Source organism: Camelus ferus, chromosome 7 (genome assembly GCF_009834535.1).
Source record: "Camelus ferus isolate YT-003-E chromosome 7, BCGSAC_Cfer_1.0, whole genome shotgun sequence".
In the NCBI taxonomy this organism is placed as follows: domain Eukaryota; kingdom Metazoa; phylum Chordata; class Mammalia; order Artiodactyla; family Camelidae; genus Camelus; species Camelus ferus.
In genome coordinates this window covers 74,374,067-74,391,436 of record NC_045702.1, presented here as the reverse complement: position 1 = coordinate 74,391,436, position 17,370 = coordinate 74,374,067, and the positions used below count along the sequence as shown (strand labels likewise).

Here is a 17,370-nt window from a genome sequence, read left to right as displayed (position 1 = left end):
CATCTCCTGTTTCCAACAAAATGCCTACTAAAAAACTTTGCAAAAAAAGTGACCAACTTAAGATTATCACTTCCCTTAAGGGTAATCTTTGGTGATGTAACCTCCATCATCCTGGAGGCAAGCAGTCCCTTTATTTCCAGGTAACAGATACACTTATTTTCCTTTCCTCCAGAGGACCTGTTTCTGTGTAAGTGACTAAAGCCTGCTTTCCTTCAGACTTGTAGGTCAGTACATTAGGTTGGAAAGGTTGATATATTTTAAAAGAAATATGATTAGAAAATTCATACTAACAATCGAGAAGGTAGAAATAAATAAAAATAATTGAGGAGAAAAGTTGAATTATTTTTATAAAATTACAATTGCTAACCAGAGTATAAGAGGGAAGACTACTTGTGAGGTTAAGATACATTTTACTGGACATTGTACAAGATAGCTTTATCAGTGATTTTAGAAAGAGGATGTGTAAATTGAGATAAAACATATTTCGAAGTAAAAGTTTTGTTCTTTCTTTTTAAAAGAATGTGGTAGGCAGCATCAAACAGAGCGAATCTTTCAGAAAGAAACGTATTAAATGGAAAGACTTATTCATACAATTACAAAGGGAAATAGATTCCATCCAAAAATTCTGAGAGTATGCCAGCAAGATAAGAGACAACTGGGTCTATAAAAGCAGATAATTTTATAAGTAGACTACTCATTCATTTACAAGTACTTATTCATTGTAGCTGTGTGTCAAATGCTATGCGAGGTTCTGGGAATACTCAATTTACAGACACAGCCCTGGTCTCAAGGTACAGCCTAGTCGCTAAACAACAATGAGAGTAACCACACTACATGGCTAACAGTTACTAAGAGCATGAGTTCAGGGTGTGGCTTCACATCCTTGCTGGCGTGACTACACAATGAGGGCTCAGGCAAGTTATTTAACCTCTGTGTGCCTCCATTCCCCTCTCTTTAAAACAGTGATTTTAATATACCTTTCCTCATAGTGTTGTGAGGATTTGTAAACTATTTAACGTATGTTTCTGGCATATGGTAAATACTCAATATATCTTAGCAATAATTTACTAGAACTATGACACAATGAGATATATATACTGATATGGTGATGTGTGCCCTGCACTGCATCTTGGCAGCACAGATGAGTTGGAAAGTGAGAGCTTTTGTCTCTGTTGTCTCTGTGGAAGAGTCAGGAGACGCTTGTCAGCTTTTGAGGTGCAGGTGAGAGCTTGAGTAGGTGCTTGAGAGGTAAAGAAGAGAAGGGCACTCTCAGTGAAGGAAGAAGCAGGGGGAAGGCATGGAGACATGAAAGAGGATTACTGTTGGGGAATCCACAGGTGACTTTGTATTGCTAGAGCATTGAGAATTCAGAGGATGTGGCTGAAGATGAGGCTGGAGAAAGAGGTGGGGGGCAGAGAGTGAATAGTCTTGGGTGCCTCACAAAGTGATTCAGACTATGTGCTACATGCAGTGGGAGCCAGTGAAGAACTCTGAGTAGTAGGACTGAAATAGATTTGTGTATAGAAACATAACAGTAAGGAAGCTCTATTTAGAATGGGAGAGCTATTGCAATGACAGCTACAAATAATGAGGTTTTGATCGTGGTGGCAGAACAGGCATGTATGAGAGATATTTAGGAGTAGTATAGGTAAGGCTTGGTGACTGATTGGCTGGATATGGGGAGCAGCGGGGAGAGGAGGAGTTATAGGTAATACCCAGGTTTTTTACTCGGTCAGTTGTGGACATGATGGTACCTGTAACCACAAAAAGAATCTAAGAGAGGGATCAGGACTTGGAGATAAGATGCTGAATTCCATTTCAACATGTTTCATTCAAGTACCAGGACACATCTCTCCAGACTACCCATTTGGTCCTGGGTGACAAAAAGCAGACAGACACCCATTTGACTTCCAGAATCTTCGCCTTTTCTTGGTTGCTTGTTTCTCAGTATGGCTGGCAAGGAATCATAGGGATTAGGTAAACTGCAATTCAAGCATTACTGAAAGCAGAAAATTTACACAAAGGATTTTCAACAGCCTCCCTCCAATTCTATCCCATCTATCACAACAACTTATATCCATTTTATCCTCAAAAAAGCAGCAAGAAAGAAGCTGTCTTATGTTTACTGTCAGGGACCTTTTGTTCTTTTTAGATTTCTCATGATCTACACACCCCAATAATTACATCAGAGTTTTCAGTCAACCTAGACTCTTGGGTACCCCATTCCATCTTATTTCATAGAATGTGTTTTCTAATATCCTGCATTCAAATATTAAATATCCTAAATGGTAGATTATACTTATAGATTTCCCAGCTAGAGAAATTTAGACCCTATGAAGAGGATTCTAAAAGCTGCAAAATGCAGAGGAAGGACCAATGTATTTAACTAAATCAAAGAAAAGTTGATCATGAGCCATTCAAGTTTAACCAGACTTGCTGAAGCTAGCAGAAAGAGTGTGAAGAACCCATTAAAATCTGTGGTTTCCAGGTTGATTACTAGTCCTTTGAAAATAACAGTGCTGAGGTTGAGGTGCTTATGGCACATTCAGGTGCTCTAATTAACTATTAGAAGACAAGATCTGGAGCTCAGGAGAGAGATCTGGGTTAGACGTAGAGATGGTTGAGGAGGCGAAAGAGATGAGAGATCAAGTTCAAAGCTCCAGGGAACACTGACACTTACTGGGTGGATTTGGGAGATAAACTCACAAAGGAAACTAAAAATGAACATCCAAAGCAGTAGGTGTGGAAACAGTTATGTCATGGGAACCAAGGGAGGTGGTGTTTCAAAAAGCAGTAGATTGTCAGCAGGGTTAGACTTTGCAGATGGACCAAGTAACATGAAGATAGAGAAGTATCTACCAATTTCTATAAAAGAAAATTGTTCATATATGTATATACTTACACATAGTAACATTCAAAGCTTAATATTTTGTTTGAACATTGGTGCTTTTGTGCTGTTACAGCTTGTTTGGAACAGACAGTAAACTCCCCAGAACTGTTGTGGCTCTTATAAAGGAGATATACACAGCATTAATAGTATATTATTCTTTGTTGATATACAAAAAGATTTAATAATGGACTCACGTATTGGTTTTCTGTGTAAAGGAATTATGCATGGTGTTAATATTTTATATAATTCTTTGTTGATATATAAAAAGATTTAATATGAATAATATTAATAATTTAATCATTACCATCATAATTATATTTCTTCTTATGTGAATCTTCTGTTTAGATTCTTTACTCATTTATATATTAGGGTATCAATATTTCTGTCAGTTTGTATAAACTCCTTATAATTATGTAGTTGTTAATCATTTATCATATTTTCATATTTCTCCATACCTTTTCAACGGTCTATCTCATGACTATGGAAGAGAGGTTTGTTTTAGTGTTTTAATCTTGAAAGCCTACAAGCTAGTGCTTATAAAGAGGATTTAAGAAAAAGAAAAAAATGTAGTAAAAGTTGGACAAATTGTGCAATCTTATGTAATTTTATTCAGATTTTTTTCAAGAGACTGTTTCTTTAATCATATGTAGAACAGATTATAAAGTTTATTTATGCTTATTTACTATTCTGGTGTGCCTGTATTAAAGCACTGACAGTTTCCAGACTGAAACATACTATAATAAACAAGGATGATTTGTAGCAACGTGGCTGTCATATAAATTACATTACATTTTATTTTAATGTTAATATTCCATAATGCCTAGACCATCTTTTCAGACTTTTTCTAAAAGCAGTCTTTCAGAAGAAAAGCCATGTGCAAGTTTTAAAGACTAAATCTTACTTTCAAATTGTTAAGCTGTTTAATAAGGTTTCATCCACTTCAGTTTCAAATACAAAATATGGTTCATTTTTTAATTATGACCAAATGTTCAGTCTTATAATGGGTTAAAAACAAAACTACATCAAGCAAAACAGTAACTCCATTTTGTAAATGTGCTCAACAGGAATCTGGGAAAATGAAAGATTGCTACCTGTTAGAATCATTATTATCAAACAGGCAAGAAATAACAAGTTATGGTGAGGATGTGGAGAAAGGGGAGCCCTTGTGCATGTTTGGTGGGAATATAAATTGGTGCAGCCACTATGGAAAACATTATGGCAATTCCTCAAAAAATGATAAAGAGAACTATCATATGATCTAGCAATTTCATTTCTGGGTATTACCCAAAGGAAAAAAAAACATTAATTCAAAAAGATATATGTACCCCCTGTTTACTGCAGCATTATTTACAATAGCCAAGACATGAAAACAACCTAAGTGTCCGCTGATGGATGACTGGATAAAAAAGATGTGGCATATATGTATATATACATATACACACAGTAGAATATTACTATAAAAAGAAGGAAATCTTGCCATTTGAACAACAAGGATGGACCTTTGAGGGCACTATGCTACGTGACATAAGTCAGACTTAGAAAGACAAATACTGTATGATCTCACTTACATGTGGAATACAAACAAACAAACAAACAAACCCTCATAGATACAGAGAACAAATTGGTAGTTAGCACAGGCAGGAAGGTGGGCAAAATGGGTAAAAGAGGCCAAAAGGTAGAAACTTTCAGTTCTTAAATAGAGAAGTCATGGGATGTAATGGTGACTACAGTTAACGTATATCTGAAAGTTGCTAAGAGAGTAAATGTTAGAAGTTCTCATGACACGAAAGAAAAATTTTAGCTATGTACGGTGACGGACGCTAACTAGACTTACTGTGGAGATCATTTCACAATATATACAAATATTGAAGAATTATGTTGTACAGCTGAAACTAATATAATGTTTTATGTCAATTACATCTCAATAAAAAGATTACCTATCTTATTGAGATATAATTGACACAAAACATCTTTTGTTAATGGGGAACACACAAAAAATTAATTGGGATAGTTAGTTATGTCTAAAATAATCTTTTATTCAAAGTACCTCCCAAAATATTCAGCAAGGAATAAACGAAAGGGTAATGAAAAAAAAAGTTTGAGTGAATACTGGCTAATAATGTAGAAGGAAGGATAAAATTAGAAAACCAGCACTTCACAACTCCCAACGAAATAACTGATTTAGGCAAGGATCACCAATTAATGCTAAAACCATTGACTTAAGGGTTGTTGGGAAATTCATGTGGTCTCAAAGAATCACACCACAGGTTATTTACTAAATAAAAAGGAAAAAATATAATGCTAATGAAGAGATCCAGTAGTTACCACCCAAATTAAGTGACTTAGCAGCAGCAACAACAGTGGGGCAACCTGACATATGTGTCTCCTGATGTGATGCAACAGCACCGAATTACTAGTTTTGCAAAACAATGTATACCTCGAACCTAATCTGGGAACAATCAGACAAATTCCAAAGTGGGACATTTTATATGATAGCTGGCCTGGGATCTTTAAAACAGTCAATGTCTTTAAAGACAAAATCTAAAGAAAAAAAAGAGGCTAAAGAGACATGACACCCAAATGTAATACGTGAACTCTGGGTCCTGGATAAAAAGCAAATGTGAATATTGTCTCTTTATTATGTAGTATGGTATTACTGTTCATCTTAGGTATCCTACTATATATACATAATAGTATATAGTATCACAATACTATAAAGTTACACTGTCCTTATTCCTAAGGAGATACACATAGAATATTTAGAGGTAATGCATCATGATATCTGAAACTTATTTTCAAATGGTTCACACTATATATATGAATTAAAAATCTATGCTATATATTTTATATATTTTTAAAACTATATTCATACATAAATATTAGTTAAGCTATCATAGCAATTAAGCAAAAAGTGAAAAAAATGTTTATAACTGGTGAATTTAGGTAAAGGGTATGTTAAGTATTCATTTATCATTCTTTGAACCTATCTGTAGACCTGAATATTTTCAAAATAAAGAGTTGGGGGAGGTATGTTTTATGTTTAAGTTGGTGATAGTCTAAGCCTGGAGTAGGATGACTCAGCCATATAGTAAGTAAGTACAAACACACACCCCCACGTCAGTCCAACATTTGATAACTAGTTAGTTCATTGCTGATATCTATCTACATAGCTAAGCAATTCCAGATGTAAAATTCTGGGGAAAAAGAATAGTTTTCAAAGAAATTGTCTCCTCCTAACTGTCTGGTGTACATGTACGTGTTCCTGGCATTGTGTAGTGTTCACTATTTCCAGTGACCCCTAACTGAACCACTTGCCAAACAACTCATACTCTCCAAATGAAGTCTTTGTTCACGCTGCTTCCTCAGGCTGCTTCATATTCTTTCACTTGTTGAAGCCTTAGTTTTTTTTTTTCTTTTTTCTTTTAAAAAATTTTAAAAGTTTTATTGCAGTATAGTTGATTTATAATGTGTTAGTTTCTGGTGTACAGCAATAGTGATTCAGTCATAGATATATATATATATATATATTCTTTTTTATTATAGGTTATTACAAGTTATTGAATATAGTCCCCTGTGCTATACAGTAGGATCTTGTTGTTTATCTATATTGTATAGTTTGAGCCTGCTAATCCCAAACTCCTAATTCACCCCTCCTGCCCTTTGATAATCTTAAGTTTGTTTTCTATGTCTGTGAGCCTGCGTTTTGGAAATAAGTTCATTTGTGTCATCTTTTTTTTTAGATTCCACATATAAGTGATATCATATGATACTTGTCTTTCTCTATCTGACTGACTTAGTATGATAATCTCTAGGTCCTTCCATGTTGCTGCAAATGGTATTATTTCATTCTTTTTTATGGCTGAGTAGTATTCAATTGTGTGTGTGGTGGTATATATATATATATGTTATATATAGGTATGTGTGTGTATATATATATACACTTCTTTATCCAATCATCTGTCGATGGACATTTAGGTTGCTTTTATGAATAGGCAGAAGACCTAAACAGATATCTCTCCAAAGACATACAGATGGCCAATAGGCAAATGAAAAGATACTCAATATCCCTAATTATCAGAGAAATGAAAATAAAAACTACAATGAGGTATCCCCTCACACCAGTCAAAATGGCCATCATTAAAAAGTCCACAAATGATAAATGCTGGAGAGCATGTAGAGAAAAAGGAACCCTTCTATACTGTTGGTGGGAATGTAATTTGGTGCAGCCACATATAGGGATTTCTTTAAAAACTAAAAATAGAGTTACTGTATGATCCAGCCATCTCATTCTTGGGCATATATCTAAAGAAAACTCTAATTCAAAAAGATACATGAACCCCAGTGATAATTACTCAGTTTTGAAGGCTTAATTCAAATTCTTCTTCCTCCATGAAAGTCTCTCCCAGACTGCCGCCTCTTCTTTCCAACTGAAAGCCGTCACTCCCTGCTCTGTGGTCCATATACCTCTCTTGAAACACATCCTCATTCTTTTTTGCATTATTGTCACTTATTCAGTAGAGAAGAAAAGTTTTGTATAGCTCTGTTGCATAGGATAAAGTCCAAATTCCTTAGAATAATGTACAAGGCTGTCATGACTTGGTGCCTGCTTCCTTTTGAGTCTTAAGTCTTAATACTCCCTTCAGTGGACCTGATACCAGAGCTATAATATAAGCCAATTTTCCACTAGGGACTCCTGGGCCCCTAAGATCCAGGCCCCTCAAATCCGTGGCCTATGAAGGAGCGAAGTACTCCCCAGAATTTCTAAGAATTCCTAAGGTCTTGCATTTTCACACATCCTGCAATGCTAGTGACTTCAGGAGGCTATCTGCTTTCCTTTGTGTTATCTGATTACAAAGTTTAGCTCCTTTTGAATTTTGAGAAAATAAACCTTTCCTGTAAAACATTCATGAATTTGGTTGACTTTCAAAGGAGATGAAGGAGATTTACATTTTCATGATGCTACAAGTTCCCTGAAAAGTTAAGTAGCCACTTGCCCTTTGCCCCACTGAGGCCCAGTTACTCCACCATGTTGGGTCCTCTTTCCTTCTTATTTTTGTCTTGTCTTTCCATTCTCCTCTTTCCATCCCTCTCAGAAATAAAACCTTGACACAACTAACCTCCAGGGCTTTTACCCCAAGCACTCAACAAGTTATTAAACCAAACCAAACCAAACCAAACCAAACCAAACCTCACAGTTTTTCCCTTAAGAGAAATTCTAGGCCAACTCTTAAGATAATTTTTTAAAAATCCATTTAAATCTAATCATGCCATGCTATACAGTTCCCTATCTGTAACATACTGTTTCATATCCTAGTGCTTTTGCACATTCTGTTTCTTCAGCTTAGAATGTCCTTCCCTCTATATCTTCTCAGCAATTTACACTTCTCCACTCGTAACTCTCCTCCATGCAGCCTTCTCTAACCCAAAACAGTAGCCTCATTTTCCCTCACTGGTTCTACCACTGTGCATAGTATTTACTTTTCACTGGCTTGTAATAATCTATTGTACATGTCTGTCTTCACTGCTAGACTATGGGCTCCTTGAAAGTAAACACTGCACCTCATCGACCTTTACACTTCCAGCTTCTATTCCAGAGCCTCATCAATATAATACATGCTAAATAAATGTTTACCAAATGAATGATGAATTAGGAATGAATGAATTTCGCCCAGATCTGCGATGTAAGACTTTCTAAGGTATAACGAAAGTCTGTAAAATACTGGAACCATCACTTGCTTCAGAAAACACCTTCTAATTGGGAGCATTTATAAGCCTTATGGTACCAAGTAGTACATGTTACCCAGCTGGCGTTGATATACTGTAAGTTATTAATCTGAAAAACTTCTCAGTCAAAAGCCATTAAAAAATGTATCTTTCTGACTGGAATAGTATTATTTGGCTTGATTAGAGAAGCTGGTCTCCCACAAACAGCACAAGGCATTTTTTAATGGAGGCCTCATTTCCTCCTGCTGGCTTAGATTTGTTGCTGTTCAGTTACAAAGTTGTGTTTACTTGCAGCAGCAGGGCCTTAGACTTGTCTGACATATTAGCATCATGACATCTCTTGGTCGCTGTCTTGCTAATAGATTGGCCATCTAGGTCTGAAGCTTGCTAATAAAAATAGATGAAAAGTGATCAATTCCTGTATTCATTTTGGACTGAAGGGCACTGTAGCAATAGTTATTTGTATTTAGTTATATAATTATTACATTGATCAATTCCATTTAAAAAAAATGTTTGTTGAGATATAATTCACATACTATAAAACTCACCAAAGTATATAATTAAGTGGTTTTTAGTATGTTGATAGAGTTGTTCAACCATCACAATTTAATTTCAGAACATTTTAATTACTCCAAAAAGAAACTTCCTTCCCATAAGCAGTCACTATCAACCCTTGGATCTCCCTAGGCAACCACTAATCTACTTCCTGTTTATATATACTTGCCTAGTCTGGACGTTTCATATAAGTGGAATCATACAATATGCAGCCTTCTGGGTCTAGCATCTTTTACTCAGCACAATGTTTTTAGTGTTCATCTATATAGTATCACGCATCAATACTTCTTCTTCTTTAGTTGGTAACTGATATTTCACTGTATGAATATAACACATTTTATTTATGCTTTCACCAGCTGGTGGACATTTGGGTTGTTTCACTTTTTTCTATTATGAATAACACTGCTAGAACATCTGAGTACAAGTGTTTTAGGTCGACATGTATTTTCATTTCTCTTGGGTGGAAGAGAAACGTTCTTTTCCACCCAAGAGATGGAGTGATGAAAATGTTCTGGAATTAAATTGTCATGGTTGTATAACTTATCAATATACTAAAACACACTGAATTGTGCACCTAGGAGTGGAATTGTTGGATCATATGGGAACTCTATGTTTAATTTTTTTAAGAATTGCCAGTATTCCAAAGTAACTGGACCATTTTACATTCTCAACAGCAGTGAATGAGGGTTCTAATTTCTTCACATCTTGCCAATGCTTGTTATTATCTGTCCTTTTAGTTATAGCCATTGTAGAATGTGTGTAGTAGTATCTCATTGTGGTTTTTGACTTGCATTTACTTAATGGCTAATGATGTTTAATTAATTAAATTTTGAGGCCATACATTTTAATGAACAATTACAGTGATGAAACATGGCATTCCATTTTAATATTAGTGTTCCATTTTAATAATTTTAAATAAAGTAGTAAAGATAATACAGGCTGTTAAGTGTCACACTTAGCAAGTGTACTTCATTTACAGCTCATCTTAAAAAATTCTAACTTGGTTACATAGAAGTTAAAAAAAGAAGTGAAAACTTCAGAGAGAGTTTCATAGGACAAATTCCACATAGAATAATAAAACATATTTAGCTATCATCAGGTATAGGGCAAAGAGAATATGCATTTCTTACTTGATTTTTTTGTTCAAACAACTTAGTTTCTGTTGGGGGAAAATCTAATTTCCAATTCTTCTAACTTGAAGAAAAGAGCATCCACATCTGGAACCCAGACCATATGTGATGGCTTCACAGGGTTTGCTCATTCTTTGTTTTGAACTGAGAAGGCAGAAACATAATGTGTTGTAGCAAAAGAATCCACATTTGCAATAAAATTAAAAGAATAAATGGAGTGATTTCATTTTTGGGTGGTGTACAGAACTGTTAAACGAAATTAGAAATTGCAGTTTAAGCAGTGGCTTTAATCAAGCAGAATTTCAGGCACTTTTCCCCCTTGATCTAGGTTTTGTTTTTGAAAAATGAAAGGGCCTAACACATGCATCAGTGGAAAAAACAAGATATTGGCATGGCCCATTTTCAATTATAGTACAAATGTGATTTTTAAGATCAATAAAATGTAAACCAGTCCTGAAAATAAAATGTAAAAAAGAGAAATCATATACCATTTCTGGCATTTTCCCTGCTAGCCAACTCTGGGGCCATAGAATGAGAAGAGACTGCTCCTGTCTACATAGTCTAGGAAGCATATCCTACGGAATTATACAAGTAACGCATCCTGAATGCAAAGCAGGAGGATGGCATCTGTAAGGCATATTGGTCAGTTCCTAATCTGAGTGTTGTGTCAGTTGAGGTAGAAGCTACTGAGAAATGGGCCAGCAAAACCACACATAAAAAATTGAAGGCCTAAAAGTACAATTGGCTCTTTAAAAATAAATAGAGATAAAGTTTTTAACTTGAAAAAAGAAGTGAGCTAATGATGAATGATCATATGTCTATAGGCCTTTATATAAAGATCTGTTTATTCTCTCTCTAAGCAATTAGACATAATAAAATGAGCCAAAGATTTTCAGATTTTTAGTTTAGGCATAAATAAGAACTTATGGAAAAACAGATTCATTAACCTCATGAATGTCTTCAAAATAAAGCTGTAAGCTTAGAAGTCTTTAAGATCTCTTTATATTGATTCAGACAATGTTTACCTGGAAACAGGAGGTAAAATAGGAAGTTTTCTGGTTCTGGGATTTGTAACACTTTTTGCAAAACATTAGAGACAACCTCAAAATTTTATTTAATGTTGCCTAATCAAAGTGATTTTATGCTTGGTAAGTGTAAAGAAATATGAGACAGAGTCAAGTTTTTAAAATTTGCATAGATGGTTGTTATCTTATTGGAAATATACCTTCCATACTAAGTTATAATCATCAAATAATCTTTATATTAAATATTTTTAGGGCTTGATGATACTTTCCAGACACAGAAAATTAAAGGAACTTTCTCTATCTGAGTGTGATAAAATCACTGATGTTGGAATTCAGGTAATATAATTAAGGTCTTTTTTTTTTTTTTTAAAGAATTAAGACTGAAAATTAAGCACAAACTGAATAAATGCTGTAGGTCAACAGAAAAAAGAAGCGGATGGGAAAACAACACACTGATCTTGGTTGAGCCAAGATCAACTCCTGCCTCTAGTCAGATCTCCACAGCGTAACGTGACTGAAAGTATTTGCTTTCCCATTTTTCCAGGTGACTCTCTCCCGTCCAAGTGTCATACTCATAGGATAAATAGGGATAGGCAGACATTTTACTTGGAGAATGATGAACTCCAGTGTGGTAAAAGGTTTCTCATGGAATGGGAGTGTTCTGTAGATAGAAATGTCATATAATCTAACCGTGAAAAATTGAGGGAGTTTGAAAAATTACACCAGATACTTAACAATTAGAGGCTTAAGTTACTCAAACATAGTTGGCAGCATACTTTACCAGGATGGAAAGCAGGAGACAAGTAATTGGATAGGATAAATGATTATGTGCTCAAATGGTACTTTAAGAACTCATGAGAAAGGTAAATTTCCTAGATCTGGTCTTGAGTGATATACAGGAAGTCATAAAGTAGCTATTGTGAGCAGGCCGCATGTAATGTTTACCACAACATTAAGCATCTCAGTCAGCAGTTAACAGAAGAAAAATGGAAATCATATGTCATACATGTATCAAACTAGGACAAAATCTGGCTACTTACTAGTAGAATAATGGAAGAAAACACTTTTAAAGGGAACCAATAATCTAGGAATGTGGAACTGCTTAATGCATTGGAAACTTCATTTATAGTATCCTGAGAGTTTTTGCAGCAACGTGTATGGACCTGGAAATTGTCATTCTAAGTGAAGAAAGCCAGAAAGAGAAAGAAAAATACCATATGATACCACTTATATGTGGAATCAAAAAAAAAAAAAGATAAAGACACAAGTGAACTTATTTACAAAAAAGAAACAGACTTGGGGGCAAGGGGGTGGGAAGGGATAAGTTGGGAGTTCAGGATTTGTAGATAGTAACTATTATATATAAAACAGATAAACGACAAGTTTCTTCTGTATAGCACAGTGAATGACATTCAATATCTTATAGTAACCTATAGTGAAAAATATGAAAATGAATATATGTATGTATATATCACTGAAATATGCTGTACACCAGAAATTGACATAACATTGTAAACTGACTATACGTCAATAAAAGTAAACAAACAAACAAACAAACAAACAAAAAGTGTCCTGCGAGTTCAAAACCCGAAGTATCTGGGGCTAAACTAGGAAAAAAATTTTTAAAAATAGAAACTCATAATAAGATCAAAGGATTTATCTCACACATGGAAAGATAATGCAAATGACAGCTGAAAAGTCCACCAGAGCAAACTTGAAGTTAAATTGTCTTGCATGAATTTGAAATGGTTTCTGTAAGAAGTTCTAATGTGACTAATAGTAGAGTGTTAAAATATTACATGGTGGTGGGCTACAGAGAGTGCCAGGTCAGATGGTGCTCTAGACTTTAGCATAGAATTTTAGCATTCTGATGCTGAAGGAACCTTAGAACCATGTAAACCAACTCCATAATTTAATGGGTGAGGAAACTAAGGCCCAGAGGGTTTAAATGATTAGTCCAAAATTCTATGCCTTCTCAGCAAACTAATCTTACTAATCTAGCTTTATGGAAATGAAGAGTAGAAATGGAGAACTTCTGTTCTAAATAGCTGTTTAGCAATATAACTTAGTGGGAAAACATTTTCAAACGATTTTTTCTGGATTTCATTGTGTCTGGACAATGTAATGGTACTCAAGGGGAAAATGTAATGCCACTAAGAAATCTCCTTTAAGAGGCATTAGTGTCAAGCAATATCAATTTCTTGTTTCAGACCCTGGTTACTAAGGTTCTAACAGGTTCCTAAGAAATCTGCCTAGTAATATGTTCAACTGTATAAAGAGTTAAAAAGAACAAACACTATCTTTCAAAACAAAGATCCCAGAAGGACTATCAAGTTGTATACAGGGCAAGATTATAACTCTATGGCAACAAAAGAGGTTACAAAACATTTAGATGCATGTAACCTACTAGGAGAAAAAGCCAAAATGTTCCTTTAGGGTTAAACCATGATTTACCTATTGCACTTCATTTAAGGATTAAACATGCATTTACATAAAACTTTATCCATGAATAGGATCTACTCAGGCTTTCAAAGGGTCTTTGACAAGGTGACAGAACAAAGGTTATTAAAATTAAACAGTTTAGTGTTAACATTTCTAAAGCTGGATTATATTCCTTATACTGTGATCAATTACATGTGACCAATAACTACAAATCAGAAGTATCGAAACCTACCATGGTGATGACATGGACTTTTAATACCCATCACTTGTTAATTTTAAAATGCTTCTTGGGATGAGAGAGTGCTGACCAAAGTCTGAGGCTAAGTATCAGGAAGCCAGTGCTTTCTGCCATTTGAGTCTACGGGTTCCAGGCCTTTTTATTTTAACTCTTTGGAGCCTGAAAACCATACTACTTTTAGATGTTCTAAGATTTTAGATGACAGCATTTACCCATATGCTAGCTATGTGGTCATACAGCTGAGTGTGGCATAGCTTTAAAAAAGGGTAAACCTAAAAAAAAAATAGCATGTATTTGTTTTCAGTGATCTAAGAGAGAAAATACAAGAGGGGGAATACCGGAGCATGGAAATACAGAATTATTTAATTATTATTCAAGTTCATGAAAAAAATTTTTTTCCCTTTCTCATCATCCTTTTTTCCTCCCTGCTTTTGCAGTGAGTGTGTGTGCATGCTTTTAACCTGCTTTTACCTCTTCCAAGTTTCCAAGATTCATGCTTCTGGGCATGTGGTTTCCTTCTCCTCCTTCCCTCCTTCAGCCCAAAGATTAAGGTCCAAAAGAGAGGAGACAAAGAAGGGGGAGGAGAAAGTGACACATAAGCCAATTTCATAATTCCTTATCTGGATTTACACAACAGGGGGAAGAGAATGAACTAAGGTGATTAAGTTGAGATTTTTATATTATCCTCAATTTACTAGGGATCTTCTTTCTTATTATTTATAGAAAGTAACTATAGGAGATTCTCTTTAGCTTAAGACATTGAAAACTACATAATGATTTAATGAAAAAAAGGAGGAGATAAGCATTTTTACCCTGGTTTGGTTTTGCAAGAGTCATGAACATAATAAGAATAAAAAATTACCTCATTTTAGTTTTACTGGAAACCACTGCACATGCAGTTTGAGTGTCTGGAGCCTCAGATGTATTGACTTCTTAGGATCTGGTTTTAATTACTTTCCCCAACTTCAATTTTTTCTGAGAATATTAGACATTCAATAATCATTTTAAACTAAAATTATTTGGTGCTCTTGAAAGACACACTCATTTTGGAAGCAATGTTTGATATAGTCATAATCGAGCATTTCTTAAGAAACTTTTTCCCTGAGCATTTTATAAATAACAGACTGTCAAGTTTAGCAAAAGAACTGGTTTAATTGGGATGTTACAATACAAATAAATTGGAAGTTCTGTCTTATTGAATTGTTTGGCTAGAACCAATGGAATAAATACAATTATTTACTCTGGTTGCTTATTACATTCCCTTAACCTAGTTTATATTTCTCATTCCCTTTTTTTTGGAATGAAGTATGCTATAAATACATTAATGCAATATCCATATGTGAATGTGCATATTTTTCTTTATGCAGGTGATTTGTGAGTGAAAACCTTGTAGACTGACAAAAAAATTTCGATTATTTCAATGCTGGTAGGTTAAGGTAGTTGATTAAGAAAGGGCATTTTAGAGGAGAAAATCAGGTTTAATTCTGATCCATCACAAGAACTTATACATGTGTGTATGCAGTAAAAGTGTGTGTACGTGTGCTTACATGTAAATATGTAAATGTATACCTATGTGCAACATACGTGTGCAAATCAAATGTGTACAAGTTTTAGCATGTGTTGGTGACATATGTTTACATGTAAATATATGTAAATATATACCTAATTGTCTAGTATATGTATGTAAATGAAATATATGTACACATTACAGTAGTTGCTAGATTGCATGCGTATGTCAATGTGTGTGGATATTTATTAAGCCCAAATTGTGTACAGAGATGCTATAAAATTATTTATTTCTAGGCCAAAACCAAATAAATGATGATTAATGTTCAAGGCAAATAAAAATTAGTTTCTTGAAGAATTATCTTTTTGTTTATATTTTAATTTTAAAAATTAAATATCCATGTAAATGACAAGGCTTTTTTCCTATACTAAAGCGACAGTTTGGAATATGCTTTCAGAAGAAATAATTCGCTAATTTTTACTCCTATGAATGAACCAATGCATTTTTTAGTGGTAAACCTAAATTAAAATTGACTAAATGTATGTATGTAAGAGCATTTAACAATCCTATGATACTACATAATATTTAATTGCTATTATTCTTGAGAATAATGTAGGAGAATATACTGGGTAAAAAGAAAATGGATCATTGTTTTTCACTGAGATTATGATTTTAACCATATTTTCCAACATCCCAGTTAATTTAGTATAATGCTTAGCATACTGATGTACACACCTATGCACTTAATTAACCCTTCTACTTATGGCAACTTACATGTGCCCTAAGCCCCAGATAGGAGCGTTTTTCATCTTTACTCAGCCTGAGTCCATATCTACTTCTGTTCCCATCTCATAACAGTGTGTATCGTGTTAGCATACCACAAATGCAGGCCTCTCTGTTGAAGCCTCCTCATCGTCCACCCATGTGTAAGACTGGTCACACCTTGGAGGAAGAAGGCCTACAGTGCCAAAATGGCATAAGGAACATTCCCTTTTCTACATTAATTTTATATCCTGTAACTTTGTTATAATTGTTTATTAGTTCCATTATTTGGTGTTTTGTTTTGTTTTGGTTTTGTTTGCTTGTTTTGGCTTTTTGTTGATTCTTTGGGATTTTCTGCATAACAATCATACCACCTGGAAGCAAAGGTAGTTTTATTTTTTTCCTTTCTGATCTTTTATTTCTTTTTCTTATCTTATTGATTAGTTAGGAATTCCAATATGATGTAAAATAGGAGTGGTAAGGGAGGACACCCTTGCCTTATTCTCTATCTTTGGGGGAAACCACTTGGTTTCTTCCCATTAGGTGTGACGTTAGATGTAGGTTTTTTGTAGATGTTCTTTATCAAGTTGAGGGCAGTTTCCCTCTATTCCTACTTTGCTGGGAGTGTTTATCAGGAATAGATGCTGGATTTTATCAAATGCAATTACTGATAGGATCATGTGATTTTTCTTCTTTAGCCTATTGATATGATGAATGACATTAATTGATTTTTGAATTTTTGAAGCAGCCTCCAGGGCATTATTTCAAAATGGTTACTTTATCCCTCCCCTTGCACCTTCATTCTGAGAACTTTGTGGGCCTCCTGGAGGTAAAGTTTACAGAAGTATGGAGGTCCACCTAAAGCTGGGCTGACAGGAGTTCTCTCAGGCTATTCCACTCTTAGTCTCCAGCAGTTACTCAATTACCCTTTCAGTGTTCCTACTGGTACTGGCTCCAGCCACAAGTTTCCAGTTGTAGTAAGCCTCAATTCTCTGTATCATCTGTCTCTCCAGTTTTCAGGGTGGTGGTTTGTTTTCTGGCCTCAATTATCTGACAGATCTAAGAAGAGCTGTTGATTTTCAGTTTGCTCAGCTTTT

At 34.7% G+C, this 17,370-nt stretch overlaps 1 protein-coding gene across 2 annotated transcripts in view; it reads left to right on the top strand.

Annotated features, from left to right (window-relative positions):
- Positions 1-17,370, top strand: part of FBXL13 (F-box and leucine rich repeat protein 13) — a 167,868-nt gene that overhangs the window by 125,635 nt on the left and 24,863 nt on the right. For both annotated transcript variants that reach the window (XM_014556098.2, XM_032484161.1), the window contains one exon: positions 11,577-11,660. In XM_014556098.2, coding sequence (XP_014411584.2) covers positions 11,577-11,660 — 84 coding nt within the window. The remainder of the gene's footprint in view (positions 1-11,576; positions 11,661-17,370) is intronic.